Source organism: Excalfactoria chinensis, chromosome 9 (genome assembly GCF_039878825.1).
Source record: "Excalfactoria chinensis isolate bCotChi1 chromosome 9, bCotChi1.hap2, whole genome shotgun sequence".
Taxonomy (NCBI): Eukaryota; Metazoa; Chordata; class Aves; order Galliformes; family Phasianidae; genus Excalfactoria; species Excalfactoria chinensis.
The window spans coordinates 6,726,915-6,742,549 of NC_092833.1; the positions used below are offsets into that span (position 1 = coordinate 6,726,915).

At 39.5% G+C, this 15,635-nt stretch overlaps 2 protein-coding genes across 3 annotated transcripts in view; both read left to right on the plus strand.

Moving 5' to 3' along the window:
- RASA2 (RAS p21 protein activator 2) overlaps positions 1–2,537 on the plus strand; it is a 41,276-nt gene extending 38,739 nt beyond the window's left edge. The window contains exon 24 of the mRNA XM_072344762.1: positions 166–2,537. Coding sequence (XP_072200863.1) covers positions 166–193 — 28 coding nt within the window. The 3' untranslated portion in view covers positions 194–2,537. The remainder of the gene's footprint in view (positions 1–165) is intronic.
- Positions 2,538–8,405: 5,868 nt separating this feature from the next.
- RNF7 (ring finger protein 7) lies at positions 8,406–14,144 on the plus strand. 2 transcript variants are annotated; one of them, XM_072344780.1, is made up of 3 exons: positions 8,406–8,629; positions 11,403–11,450; positions 12,885–13,077. In XM_072344780.1, exons 1-3 carry the CDS (start codon positions 8,459–8,461, stop codon positions 12,939–12,941), a joined length of 276 nt encoding a protein of 91 aa, XP_072200881.1. In that variant the 5' UTR covers positions 8,406–8,458; the 3' UTR covers positions 12,942–13,077. The 2 variants fall into 2 exon arrangements, with proteins under 2 accessions (XP_072200881.1, XP_072200880.1); XM_072344779.1 differs by having other exon boundaries at positions 8,415–8,636; positions 12,885–14,144.
- Positions 14,145–15,635: the final 1,491 nt, after the last annotated feature.

Below are 15,635 nucleotides of genomic sequence, written 5' to 3' on the forward strand. Positions count from 1 at the left end.
AGTTCCACGTGCAAGGCTTTATGCAAATCACAAACATCCAGAAATTACACAAAAAATAGTTTTTTCTTAATGAGTAAAAAGTATATGAAAGAATTAAAAAGCAAATGGTAACCATGAAAAATATTTACATGTAATGTTGTTTGGTTGTTGTTTTTTTTTCCCCAGAAAAAATCCAATTGGGAAGGTTTCCTAACCAGAACCAACTGTGGCACACTTGGATGAAAAAGAAACTGGAAGCATTCTCAAGTGTTTTGTTGTTTTGTTGCTAGTTGTGTTGACAATCTATTTAATATTTAATGGAAAGCTAGCTACTTGGAAATCTGGTCTTTAAAGTTTATTCTCATTTTGCTGAAGAACTTGAAGTTCCAGGTTCTGAAAGTAACAAATATGAGTAAATCTAAGAGTTGTTTGCTGTTTTATTGGAAAGAATTTTCTAAACAAATAAGCTTTTTAATGGAAAAAAATCAACATGATGTTTGTTGGTTGTATTGCATCTCTTAATGCATGTATTGCATCTCTTAATGCATGTACTGCAAACTTGTATGAGTTTACCATGAGTGCCTGCCCTGCTGATAACAATCTTTAAATAGAAATCCTGAGATACCCTGTCATAGAGCAAAGATCTGAAGTTTCACACTCAACTCATTTGACATTCTTTTTTTTCCTATATTAGGTGTTGTCAGAACTTGGTTTAACTACAGCTGAAGTCTTACAGAATTGTGCAGTATGTTGCAAATAATCTGGACAGCAGACACAAGAATTTAGGTTTTGTTGTTTAAGTACTAAAGAAGAAGAAATCAGGGAACTTTTATTATGCCTCCTGTTTACATTTGAAGTGAGTGGTATAAGGAGAGACACGAGACCACTATCAGTTTCCTCTAGGGTACTTTTTTAAAGGTACTTATTTTTTTTCTTTATCTGAAAACAGATGCAGGGTAGCAGTGTTCTTCATAAATAAGTTTGCCTACAGATTTAAAAACAAACTCAAATGTGAACTGGATACGGTTAAGTTCCGATCAATTGACATCATCCTGTTCATGATCTTTTGATTAAAAAAGAAGTAATAGCTAGGTTCAGTTCACCATTGGACTACAAATCTAATGAATAATCTCTATTATAATCACTCAAAGCACTTTAGATATCTGGACTATCCCAGATTATTTTTAGATACTTTGTAGTATCTGCTTGTTACGATCAGTTCAATGATCAACATTGTTTTTCTTTAAACAATGCTTCAGTGAATATTTTTATATCTTTAGTTATATGAATTCTTATTTGCCAATTAACACAATTTTTAAACTGCCATTCTTGACTCTAGTAAGATTAATTTTTGCTCATTTCATCTGAGATGTTAAGTTTCTGCTGAAAGAACTTATATGTATATAACCCGGAAGAAGCAAAGATGGCAACTTTGCTTCATCAGTATTAAATATAATGGTACTCCTTGGAATACTATTTTTAATAATAACTATATGTGGTACTTTTTATTTTGGAGCATTTGCTGTGGGATCTTCTGTTGTTTATTTGTTGGTGTGTCTTGTTTTACAATCATGATTTTGGCCAAATTAGTTAGAAATGTGACATACAAATAGAGTAGAAATCCAGAATGCTTGAAAACTGTAAGCTGTTTCAGTTACTATTCGTTTGTAACACTGTTGTAGGGGGGCTTTCTGTAATAGAAGCACACTGGCAAGACAAGATTGAAGTTTTTTTTTTAATGAATGTAACTTGTTAAAATGACTATTTGTTTTAAAACCGTACAAACCACAATAGAATGTCTGGGAATCAGTGCTAGTGTCTGCAATGCCACAATGTTCAGTCACCTCCACCATTCTTGCCTTTACTTAAATAATTTTGATGTATTTTAAGGGACTTTCATTTGCCAAACGGTAGAAATTGGAGTGTTGGGAATCATGAATGCCAAGAAATGTGTTTTGCCAAGGTAAATTGGGTCTGTGTAATTGCCATCAGAAAGTTGCCAATAATGACAAATTAAGTGCTTTTATGTGTCAAGGTTAGTTTGTGCTGTACATGGATTAACACTGTGGCAAAGCGTGTCTTCCTTGGGGCCATTTTTTAAAAAGGTTTCATAATCCAGATTATGGAAAAACACTTGGAACTGTTTTGTTTGTTTTTTTAAGAAAAGTTGAATAATAATAATAATAAAATGCACTTTTTTTCTTTGATGGTACTGGAATACTTAGGAAAAAGAACAAAGGCCATTAAATATTTGTGACCAGTAGGATTTAATTTCTCATTTTTATAATGTTTCAAAACACAGTAGGTGTTCTAGAATTTAATTAGGTACGAGTAGGATGATTAATAATAAAAGTTGCCTTCATTTTGATTAGTCTAGAAACATGATGTTATTCAGTAATCAGTTCTGTTTGGATTGTAAATTATCATTAGTTTTAATTTGTGTTATGCTGATGTATTGTTGAATGTATTTTTATTTAAATTTTATTTTCTTATCAAGACATTAAAATGTTTTGTAACATCGCTTGAGAATAACTCATAAATAAATTCCAACAAACTTGAGGTTTGTTGTGCGCTTACTGTGAGGCCTGGCTTCTGAAAATGTTGCCTTGAAGAGCGACTACAAGGAGTTTCCATACAGGAGTTGGTTATAACAAAATGAATATCTAGTACCCCCAAAAACCCACAGCTTTAATTTGAGGGATCTTGTGTGGTCATCTACAGCATCGCTTCAGTTTAACTTGGGGTTTCAGCTGGAGAAATAAGTGCTTCTTAATGGCATAACGCTGTACGTAAGAAGCTTCAGTAACTTCACAGCTCTAAAATGTTTACAGTGTCTAGTCTGATGTGTTAAAGGATGTCTATTAGATTCTGGTGTTAGATAACAAATTGTCTATTTATTATCTATCCAGTATGCCAGTGATATATACACATCAGAACTATCTTAAGTAGATTGCATATGGAAAAAAAAAACAACAAAACATATATATATATATATATATATATATACAAAGGAAGAACAGTAGGTGACCTATATATATATATATATATTGGTCACCTACTGTTCTTCCTTTGTTTTAGGTGTTTTTGGAAGATAACTTTGTAGTAATATGTTTTACTGTCTTGATGTTTTATTTCCTTGTACAGAGAGCTGACCTGCTGTCACTTGTTGGTGATGTGGAAGTTCTTAGGCGTTAAAGTACAAACTGTCAAGATGTTTTGGAATAGGTTTTTATTAATTCTCATATAAGCTGTATTAAAGCCTAGTCTTCATGTCGCTGCAATCTTTTGCAGAGATTCAGAAAGCAGAGGAAGCTTAAGGCAAAGAAAATGTACTGAGTTTTTTCCAAACAAAATTTTAAAGATTCTGTGGCAATTTTAGCAGTACTGTGTTCTATTTACAGCTGATGTGAGCATGATGTGACATTAATTTATGCTTATTTGTACATAAGTTTTTTGCATTTACTTGTGATAGACCCATTCATCTTTTTTTTCACTCCATATACATGCTCTCTTTTTAAAGATCCGACCAGCAACCAAAAGCTCCCAGAAACAAACAAGTGTAACTTCTAGCAGAATGGGGAAATGCATGCAGTTTTACTAAGGGACTCGAGCAGATGCAAAAAGATATTTCAGGTTTGTATGATTTATGCAGATTCGTGTGTTCAGTCTCGATGAATCGACTCCAGCAGAATGCTTTGTCAGCCAGTGAGATTCTGTAATAAAAGTTACTGTGAGAACAGATTTTGATGTACCTGCATCAAGGACTGGAACTTGATAATCTACAGCTCTGCAGTAGCACAATTAGGTTTAATGTGTGGTTGCCATGTTTTTATTTTTTTGTATTGAGGAAATGCACGAAATCTGTGAGAATGTTTCTCTTCTGATATTGAAATTATTGCACAACCTCGTTAAGCTGCTTTTTAATTATCCTTTACACTTAATGGGTGTAGACATTTCTAGTCCTGCTGGATATGATCCGTTCAGCTGTAATGATCAGGTTTTAACGATTTGAGGTCATCGTTATTTTAGCTTATTTAATATTACAAATGCTGTAGCAGTTGTGTGTTTGTAGTTAAGCTTCACCAAAAAGAAGACAGGAATCTTTATAAAAACATGCTAGAAACATGATATGTCTTTTTTTTTTTAATCCCATCAGCCAAATTAGTTTGCTCTAAAGGTCTGTGGCTTTTATTCTCTCTCATCTTCTATTTTTGGTTATTCTTCTTAAGCAGGATAAAAAGGCAGTCATAGAACATCTCAATTTACTGTGACTTGAATTCAGTATTCAAAGGTAAAAACTTCTTACCTGGTCCTGCTGAGATAGCACTGCAGAAGAATTTGGTTTCTCAAAAAGTGCAGACTGGTGTTTGAGTGGAACAAATGCCCTGTGTCAGGGAGCAAAGAGTGATAAAAAGCAGGTGGCTTCAAAGCCAGCGGGATTGTTGATGGAATGTTTTCCTCCTAGATGAGCGTGAGGACACTGTGCCTACAGAAGGGGTTACTTCAGGAGTCAGCTAGCAGAGCATGGGGGTGGAAGCTCCACGCCTTTAACACAGTCTGCAGCTATGTTGCTCCCAGACCCTTTGATGTTGCTGCTGGTTGATGGAGGAACAAGCTTTCATCAGCTGACCAGTAGTCTGCAGGCTGTAGAACTAGAAAAAGGGAAACTCCGCTTCAAAAATCAAGGTATCTACAGTCATACTCAGATCTGATGTTTATGATACAGTTTTATCCTTAGGCTTATGAACTATTTTACAAAGGAAGGGTAATTAGGTACAGTTCAGCCTCTTCTTCCCATGTAGGTGACAGCAAGGTTCTATACATTGTATAGAAATGCAACTAAAAAGTGCCTCTTAGTAACTTCACAAGAAAATAACCTGCTTTTCAGTTCAGAATGTAGTTCTGTTCCAAACAGCCAACCTCAGTTAAAATAAGTATAATTTTGTCTTCACAGTTAATTTGTTAAAAAGTTAATAAATTGAATATGAGCTGAGCTTTGAGGTTCACACTATATGGAAGGAATAGCAATAACTGAGCTCTGCTACAGAATAAAGTAATGTGCAAACAAGATTTTAGTGTAGTATCAGTTGGAATTGAGTTATCTGGAACCTTTGTGTTGTTGGCCTTGAGACTCAGATTCAGCAGTCCTGGATGAGCTTGAGTGTTGTATGAAGAATAGATACATCTCAAGGATTTAGACCTAATGGAGCAGTTCAGTGAAGCCAGGAGTTGTACAGCCTAGATTTCCAGAGAAGTTCCCACACAAAGTCATTAACTGTTTTTGTAGAAACTTCTTAAGTGTTTTCCTTCTGAGTAGTAGGTACTGATCCAATTCACTGAATCTGAATAAGGTGAGGCACTAAATCTGAATTTCTGGTACTTGTTAATCTTTAAAATCTTACCCAGACTTGTGTAAAATTCACGCTTAATCCCATGAACACTGCAGTATAGGTAGAATGGACAGGATGTACTTTATTTTTAAACTCAGTTTGCTTCTCTTGGTAGCGTTATTTCTGTGACTTCTTCAGTCTCCTGCCCGGCAAGACCTTCTCACTGTGAAAGTGGTATTCAATCTATTCCATGAATGCAGTATGTTTCCCAAATTCCTGTTATTATTTAGCTTTTGTATCTGGATGCCTGCTTCAGACTTGTGTCACAAAAACTATGTATTCTCATTCAATATGTCCCCTTTTGGCAGTTGCTTCAGGCAGTTTCAGTCAAACCTTAAGGTGGTTTTGTCACAGGTGCACTTAGCAAGGTCTTGTCTATAACCACAATAGTATAATACTGGCATTCATGGCACTGTTGAGTATGTTCCTATTGATAGAAGACCACAGAGAGGCACAGATGATCTAGAGTTTAAGGAACAATTTTGGCAGAGAGCTAAGCTTGTATTCTTTTCTTTGGCAGATAAATTAATTTGACACAGTACTTTAGACTGTTATATATGTTATTCTATTGACAGAGCAAACAGCAAGTGTACCAATACAGTTCAGCCTGCGAACAGTTGGCCAAGATACACACGTGCTTACATAACTGTTCTTTGCATTATCATAAAACTGATATTTCCATAACAATTTTGTTATTAGTAAAAATAACCTCAGATTCTGTGTTTCAGAGTAAGCAAGCTGCGGGGGGAAAAAAAAACTTCAAAAATGTTGTATGAGGAACGAAGAGAGGAAAAATAACACAAGTCAGTCAGGTCATTTTCAAATGCTTCCGTTCCCAAAAGTCATAAAACCTATGAAAGGTTTAGTTGTATTTTCTTCCAAAATCTGCAGTAATTACAGTTTTAAAAGGTGCATGGGAGATGAAGGTGATCTTACGAGGGGAAGATAAGTGTGTATTTCAGTTGGAATGGGATTAGGACAAGAAGATGAAATCTGCAAGTTTTCTCTGTTTTGAAATTGGGTGTCAAACACTTGGAGCTTTCAGGGAGTATTTTTGACTTAGGGACAATCAGAATCTAGAATAAATGCTTGATGAATGATGTTGTATCTTACTGTAAAATTCTTGCAGGAATGTAATTGATTATAAAGTGCATAATATAAAGCGAGTCCAAATTTTTATACCTGCTGTTAGGTACCACAATATATGTATCATACTTGCCAAACTAGTTGGTTTTTCACCATTTCATAGCTTGCGATTTGCTGTGCAGTTATAATTCTATCAGCAGTCACTCAGTGAGCAATGAGTTCAAATTGCTCCATTAAATAGGCAATTGAGAACATTTTCAGCCAAGTCTGACTGATGTGAACCAATGCAGTCGTCCCCGGCCCTCTGTGAAATAATTAAGTTTTGTTTGCAGATTAAAATGGGGCCCCTTTCCTATGCACTACCTTCATAATGTGTAACTAAATGGAACAGATGAATTTCAGAGTGTCAGGACAGTATTTCTTCAAAACTTCTTGGAATCTTTGGTTGTTCAAATACTCTGTTTACTAGCTAGGAACCTGGTTGTCTTTCTACGAAGCAGAATATGCACAGGCACTTGTATCACAATTGCTCTACAACTTGCACTGCCCAGTACAAGTGCGTGTTCCTTATTTGTAACAGTAGACAAGGCAAAGCGAGCCAGGGTACAAGGTGGGAAGTTACCTCCTTTCTGCTTCGAAAAAACTACTTTTTGAAAACATTTTTCACCCTGATAATGAAAGCAGTGTGTCACCTTGGCAATTTCACTTGTACAAAAGGGCATCTCAGTCTTTCACAGCCAACTCAGAGCTGTGTTTCAATTCAACTGTTACACCCAGCAGCAAAGCGGAGTGATGCCCTCTTGTATCAAGAAGTATGAAGAAGAAAGGCAGTATTTTCCTTTTTGTTTTACATTATTTTCAGAGGCAGTTAACATTTGATGTAGGAGAAATAAAATGTGCTTTGGTTTCAGACATTTTTAATCTAGGAATATATATTTAATATATGAACACCTGTGCAAAAAGGTATAAAAATGCAATGTATTATCAAAGTGGAATTATGCAAATAAGAGAAGAAAATGTATAAGAAAAAAGCATGTTGAACTTTCTGGATTAGACCTATTCTTACTAATCTATGTTCAGAAGTGCCACGATTCTCTTATCTATCCCTATATATACATGATGAGATACAGGTAACTGTAACTGTATGTATACAGTTGTCAAGTTGCTGTATACAGCTTGACTAGGAAGTAGCTACTTTAAGATCTTGTGTTTCCTCTGTTGATCTGCTTTTTAATGGCATTATCAGTTAAGAGATGCATTCATCTTATCTAAAGGGTTGATAAGCATAGAAAGAGGTTTTTAAGATAAATATTCTGATTGTTTCAGTTATATTCATGACTTTACTGCCCAAAGCCAGATCTCTGTGGACAAGAAGCAGTGCGTGCAGATCTGCCAAGTGTATGTCTCCATCTGTTAGCAGTGTTGGCAAAGCAGGTCACGAGTTGGAATTCCAGGAGGATTTGGTGGTCATCTCCCTTTTGTGAAGGCAGTCCAGTCCATCCAGGTGATGTTTGGGTTATCCAAAATTGCCCTATCTATTGAATTTTAATGCTTTTATGCATGTGTACAAAATTATTTTTGTTGCCGTGTGAGAGTTGAATAACAGATACATTATTTGTTACAGGGAAAATTACATTTCTTGATGAAATAACTTGAATTGTGAAAGGGACTTTAGAAATGGAATCTCTGCCCCTCCTTGAAAAGTGTTTTGAAGCCTCACTCCAATTCGGCAGCATTTCTGCTGTGCATAGATTGCTATAATTTAATTTCAAGTGGCCATGAGAAACACTTCTCAAGTTATGGTAAAAAATTGCAGGCTAGTTGTTTTTTTTTTAAGCTTCACAATGTGATTTGGTACTGGACCGCTGGGATGTCCCTGGTTATTGCAGCAGCGTTGGCCTAGGTGGCTTATAAGGGCCCTTTCCACCTCATACCCCGCAGGCCGCCAGGTGGCGCTGTAGCCCCGCCGCCACGCGCCGCGGCCGCGTCCCCGCCCCTCCGCCATGGCCGATGTGGAGGACGGGGACGAGCCGGGCGCCCCCCACTCGCACCCGGGATCTTCGGCCTCTAAGGCGGGCGGCCCCGACAAGATGTTCTCGCTGAAGAAGTGGAACGCGGTGGCCATGTGGAGCTGGGACGTGGAGTGCGACACCTGCGCCATTTGCCGGGTGCAGGTCATGGGTAAGCGCCGGCAGGCAGGGCCCGGCCCGCCATGTCCGCCGTCTCCGCCGCGGGGCTGAGGGAGCCCGCCCGGACCGCCGGCGCTGCCCCGCGGCTGCGTCGGGCGACGCGCGTTCCGGCCCAGGGCGGCCGCGCCCCCTCCTTCACCCTTCCGCGCTCGCCCGGTACCGAGGGCCCTTCCCGTTTCCCGAGGCGCCCTTCTCGCTGAGGGCCCCGGCCGAGCTCGGGCCGCGGCGGGCGCTCCTCTCGACGAGGCCTCTCCCGCCCGCCGGGCCGCCGCTGTGTGTGCCGGGCCGTCAAACCGTGTGTGCCGGGCTGTGAGTGCCGGGCCGTGTGTGCCGGGCTGCGGCCCGCCCTGCGCGGTGCCGGCTGCCGGGCTGTGTGTGGGTGGCGGACGTGGCGGGGCTGCAGTGCTGCCGCCTGCGCTTGTTTTGAAGCAGCGCCGTGGGCGTATAGAGAAATACGTTTCCGCTTGTCTTAATGGGACGTCTTTGGCGTTTCTCCCAAGCACCCCAATTTGTACCGCAGTTCAGCTCAGATGAATTTACCGAAAGGTCTATTGGAAAAACGAGGACTTGGTTCACCTGATTTTAAAGCAGTTCTGGAAAGCAGCCTAGTCAGTGGCCGGCGTCAGTATCTAATGATGTGTTTGGCATTTACTCGGGGCGTTTGAAGAGCCTTTAAGTTCTGTTATACCTGCATCTGTTTTTTGCTGTTGTGCTGCTCTGTGAGGCACAACTGCAGTGGAAGCCCCGAGCAGGGCCCACGCACACAGTCCTGCAGAGCCGCTCTGCTTCGGGCTCCCCAGAATGGAGGCAGAACTGCAGCGCAGTCATCTCCTGTGTGTGGTTGTGCTGAGAACGCTCAGAGGAGCAGAGATGTGGACTGAAGGGCAGCACTCTGGGTTTGTACAGAGAGCAGAGACTGCTGTGGAAGTAGGAAATCGCTCTAACCTTCTATGAGTAAGCAGTCACTTCAGGAACACGTTTCTGTTCTGTGGCATAGTTTAAAAAAAAAAAAGGTCCAACAGTTACCCAGCTATTTGATTTAAAAAAACCAAAGTAATCATCTACAATTGTTTGTTATTAGGCCAAAGGGCTGCTTTTCATCTGGAAGTAAGAGAAAATTCTGGTAATCATTTCTGGGAGCAAACTAAGTGCCAGAATGTGAAACTTGATCATTACTGACTTGGGTTCAGCAGTTCTGCACTGACCCTGCCAGACTCGGCCTGGCTCCTGCAGAGCCGCTGCAGCACAGCCCCCTTTGGCTGCAGGCAGCGCCAGACCTACGCTGGCTCTGTATGTTTGAAGTCAGAGTGTTTGATGGTGGAAGGGGGGGAACTGTTAGCCAGCATCATTTGCTGCTGGTTTAACTCCTTGAGCTGATGTGAGTGAGCTAAGTTTTGTCAAGCTGACACCCTTAGAACTGCAGCATGGGACTGGGGACAGCTCGTGTTGATGCTGCTGGTGGTTTGTGTCCTGTCTCTTTGAAAGCGTGGAGCTGGGGCTGAGATAGCAAAGCTGCCTTATGAGTGACTGCCAGTCCCCCCCAGCTGGCTGCCCAGCATATTGGCTGGCTCCAGATCAGATTGCTTCCACATACCATGGAATAACACCTGAATATTTCCTGCGTGGCCCCTCGTACTGTGGAAGTTAAAACTACAGGAACAGACACCAGGAAGCTTTGTTTGCAGCCTTACTTCCATTTAGGTGAGGAGGGGGCAGCTGCTTCAGAGTTTCTGTGATCTTCATTCTGTATTAGCTGAGAAAATGAGGACAGAGCAGGTGAATCTAAAATAGAACTACTGCAATATCTGGCAGAAATATTCAAATTAAAATTCCTGTAGCCTGCTGTGTTTTTGTCTTCCAGGGAAATGTGATCCAGCTGGTGACCTGCAGGTCAAGTCCAACCTGCGGGGCACTTGTTAACTGTTACCTTCTCTTAGGAGGAAACCAAGAAGGGTTTCCACTGCATATGCTGCCATAGTAACTGAATGCTTTGTGTTGTGCGTAGTGTGTGCCTGCATGTCTGAGACAGTTTGTGTCAGTGCAAAGGAGAAACAAAGCCATTCTTCTGCTCTGTATGTGTGGCACTGTACTAAGCCTGGAAGCTGTGACTTCTCAGATTGCTGTATCTGTCATCCAACCCTGTAGCCATGGACCGGAGCTCGTGAAATACATAAACACTTTTAATTGGGTATTTTTGACCAGTGTTTAAAAAAGGTTTGCATGTAACTCCAAAAATTACATGCAGGTTCCTATTAAGTAAAGGCGCTGTATAAAAAGAATGGTAGCAGGAGGTGGGGGGTTGTGAGGAGAGATGTGAAGGCCAAAGAAATGAAAATTGCAAATGATTTCCTTAAAAGGAGCTGCTGACATCTGAAAAGCAAGGTCCTGTAATTAGGGTTTGGCTGTGTGCTTGCTCTGCTCTTAATGTGCCTGAGCATCTTGGCACCGACTTGCTGGTGGTTGTATCTGCAAAATGGAGAAGGCTTTTTTCCAGCAGAAGTTGAGAAAATAGAAGCAATGAAACTTGTTGGGAAGCTTAGAGTCCTGATCTCTTTCAGATAGAAATGTTATCATCTTGTTCACTGTTTGAAATCTGGGGGGAGTTGTTTTTTAATGTTCAAAGGCTGAAGTGGACAACAAAATCAGAGATTGTTACCTTCTATAATTGTTTTTCAAGTTAAATGTTTTCCTCTGTCAAGCTTATTCTTAAGATGGAATCTTGAGCATCAGATTGAGTCTTGTTCTTGTTTGCTTTTAGATGCCTGCCTTAGATGTCAAGCTGAAAACAAACAAGAAGATTGTGTTGGTATGTAGTGATTTCATTCGCTTGTTTTTAAGTTGAAGCTTCACTCAGCAGGGGGCATTTCCCTGTTTGAAGGGAATACTGATTTTATTAATGCTCAGAATCAAACTGCCGTTCTGTCATACAGTGTGTCATCTCTTTACATTAATAATACTTTATGGTTTATTTTTTGAGCACTGCTCAATCAGTGCTGGTGCCAGGCATGCTGTGTAGAACAGGACGCGTTCACATTTGCGGTGTCCACGCACAGCCGTGAGGTTTGAGTTCTCATCCGACTGCAGTTCAGCAGAGGACAACACATGCCTTTGAAGTGGGCGACGGGATGGCTCCTTCTCCCTTCCGGGCTGTGTGCCAGAGGGTGCCGTGGTTTTACCCATAGGAGAATTCTGTTCTCAAATAACTTTTTGCCTGTATTAAAAGTGATATTTTTCCCAGTGTTGATTCAGACCCAACTTTTATTTCTTCAGTTTCCATTTGAAAAAAACATAATCACATGAGTTTGCTATAATGCGGTTTAATCATGAACATCCTTTACGCTGCTTGCCAACATATGCAAAAGCAAATTGTATCTCAGTTCCGATATATTTAGATCAGAAACAGTGAAAATTGTCTCATATTGTTTGCTTTAAACCTTTAAGTCAACTCTTAAGCTGGTAGTAAAACCTTCCACACCCTTGTTGGTTCTGCTTTGAAGTGTATTGTCTCAAAGTTAATTCACTGTTGTTTCTGATGATTGTTTTAACCAGAACAGGAATTTCCTGTTTCAGATGCCTTGCTAAGTGTCTTGTTGAAAATAGGGAAAAAACAACACATACATTACAGCGCTCCTTTGGTTGGTACTCTTATATTTCATTAAGGAAAATGTGAGCTAATAAGGGAAAAAAACAGAGCAGCTAATAGTTGTGAGTACATGGTCAGTACGTAACCATTTTGTTGTGTTGATGAATTGCAGCCCATGAATAACTTCAGGTTTATTTTGCCAGTAGAGCTGTTTTGAGGCTACATAGAGCATCAGATGCTCTTCCTTGGTTTCACACAGTTTAAATGCAGCATTTCAGATGAGAATCTGGTAATATTCTCCTGTTTGATAGGAAGTCAGTATCAGTAGCGCACTGCTGATGTTTTTGAACGTGACAGTCAAAATGAAGAACTTACTCAGGGCAGAGCTGATGCTCGCAGATCTGTTTCAGACACTCAGTGCAGGAAGGTGAGAATACATGTGTGAGAGGATGTGTGAGAGAGAGCTGAGAAGTACCGACAGAATGACCGCGGTCATCCAGACGCAGTGGATAAGTCAGTGATGACACATTTTGCCTTTTTAACGGTTTTCTAAGTTTGCAGAGGTCTTAAACATCTGAGAAGAATAGCTTGGACCTTGCTGTGAGTGTTGATCGGACATCTGAGCATGACTAGAACCTGTTCTTTCTTCTCTTTCAGTGGTTTGGGGAGAATGCAATCATTCCTTCCACAATTGCTGCATGTCGTTGTGGGTGAAACAGAATAATCGTTGTCCCCTCTGCCAGCAGGACTGGGTAGTCCAGAGAATAGGCAAATAAAAACACCGGAAGTTTTCTGTTGGACTTGTTGGAGTTGTGTATATCTTATGCCATACACTCATACGGAAGAGTGGAACGTCTCAATCGTGGCATTGTGAATCTGATTTATCTGCTGCACGGAACAGAGTGGTTTTGCTGTGTGCTCTTTGCAGTACTGGGAGGCAGTGGTGAGTCTTATTGCAGGTATTTCCACAACTGAAGAAAGAGAGGCTTTGCATTAATAAACGTGTCTGTTACAATTTGAGTGTTAACTGTATCAAGTGCACAGAAATGTGGTGGTGCAGATTATACACCAAATACAGTTCATTTAATGTTTCTGCTTAGAGCAATGAATTAATTTGAAAAGGAAACCTTCCTATTCAATCTGATATGCTGTATAATTTAGCGTCTGATGTTATTTTGGGTTTGGATAAATACATTGTTTTCTAAATAATGCTGTATACAAAAAAATGATTCAGATTTTTAGCAAGTATTTTGTTCTTTAATCTAAAATGAGTTGTATGTGAACGACACTGCCATTCTCATGTAGGTTTTCTTTATGGCTTAAGAAAATTCGTTTCATCTCTGAAGTCTTGCTGTATAATAATCTACACGTTTTTTGCAATCATAGTTTACTAAAATTTAACCACATCTCTGATTTTATGTTTCTTTTAAAGTTCATGGACACAAGTATTTTAATGCTGAAATTTCTGGTACGAAGACACATATTGGATATCAGTTTACAAGTGGTGTAAACCATGTTGTTGGTTAGCTGTCTGCTACGGGAAAACAAAAACAGCCATTTTAATGTCCCAAGGAAAGCAGGTATCAACTAAATCTAGGAAAATAATGGTAAACTGTAACATCGGAATTTGTTGATAGAAAATTCTTCCTTGTTATTTTATTGGGTTACATGTTTGGTTTGGGATGTAAGAGAAAGCATTGTTTCACTGCTGTGGAAATGCTCCATGTGTCTTTTTAATAGGGTCAGACTCGTGATTTTTCCTCACGTCTTTAAGTGCTTTGCCCTAAATATCGGAAGTAATTACTATTAATCTGAACATGTTTTGTTGTTTTTTTCAATATATGTATGTAACAGAGAGACTGAAGTTCAGACCTAATAAAATGGTTAATAAACTTGGGTGGAATTGAAGCAAGATTATATGCATGTTCTTTCTTTTTATTTAAATGTTATTAATGAATCTCAATTTAAGATGAATTCATTTCTCAGCAGATGCATTTCTATTTAGTTCTGTTTAAGTATGTTTGAAGAGAAATATCTCCATTGTATAAAGTAGTTCCAATGGCAGTCTTTCATTTTTGTCATCACACTTCCATGCAGAGTTTATTGGGGTTTTGTTTAATGGTTGTAATCTTGTATTTAAAATGTTCTGTATGTTTTAAATAGGGCTTTTGTGTCCCTGTCAGTGAATTGCACTTGTTGTTAGCATCTCAGGAGATGTCTGTCTTAACGTTTAAATGACAGTAGTAATGAGGTGCCAATAGCATTTGGCTTGTGGAGTATTTTGTCTTCATCTTTTCTATTTCTGTAAAGGCATTCTTCCTGAAATATCTTCTCAGATACGGAAATTATTTACTACTTATTTTTCTCTGCCGGGTCCCATCCCCTAAAATCTCTTTTATCTAATCCCATCCGAGAACTTCCTCCTTCATTTTACTGGGATTTATGGGACTATATGGACAGCAGCAGAGTAATTGTCACCCTGCTTTCTGTTCACATGTCTCTTAGATGTCACTAATAGCTGAGAATCATAATTGCAGAAGAATCTCCTGAATGCTGTTCTCTTCTGTTTAATAAATGCTGGGAAGATTTGGATAATTTCAGTAAATCTAGATGGATTCTTCTCAGAAGTGACTGCAATGACAGATATGTGTGCACAGATGATATTATTTCACTTAGGTATTTGTTTTAAGAGCCCTTGTTTTACAGAAGCACTGTATGTTACAGCGCATGTTCTACAGAGATCAAGGAAGGCTCTAAATGATAGAGCAGAATTAGTTTTGAAGCTGTAAATGTGCCTTTCCTGTGCACATAGCATAAACATTGCGTGTTTTCTTCATTTGTTTCATTGTGATCAGTTGCTGGTGCAGGCTGAAGTTCAGCCCACTTACCAGCCAGTCATGCTACTTCTCTACGTTTGGGCAGTGGTGCCATTTTGCTAAGAGACCCTGCTGAATTTTAGGACCTGAAATAAAGGTGGGTTGTTTCTTTTTTTTTTTTTCCACCTTTCTTTTTGGTTTTGAGATTATTACAGGCATGTGTTGCTGTGGACACCTTTCTCAGGAGAATCACTCACTGAATTTGATATTATTGCCTCTAATTTATTTTTTTCCTTGCCCTGCGAGTTGTGTTATTCAGCCCTTTATGTTACCTGCTCCTGCGCCATGCATGCATTCTGCTGTCAGAATTAGACATGCTACACAAGCAAGGGTGTCAAATACACTGCTGTGGAGTACACAGCTTTCTCATACATAGTTTGCAATGGATGACTCTTTCAGTCACAGATAGAAAAGCCCTCACATCTGTAATGCCGTTTAGTTTCAAATGGATTCAATGGATGGATTCAATGCAAATGGATTCAATGGTGTCAAATGGATTCAATGGATGGATTCAATGCAGACAGGATTAAGT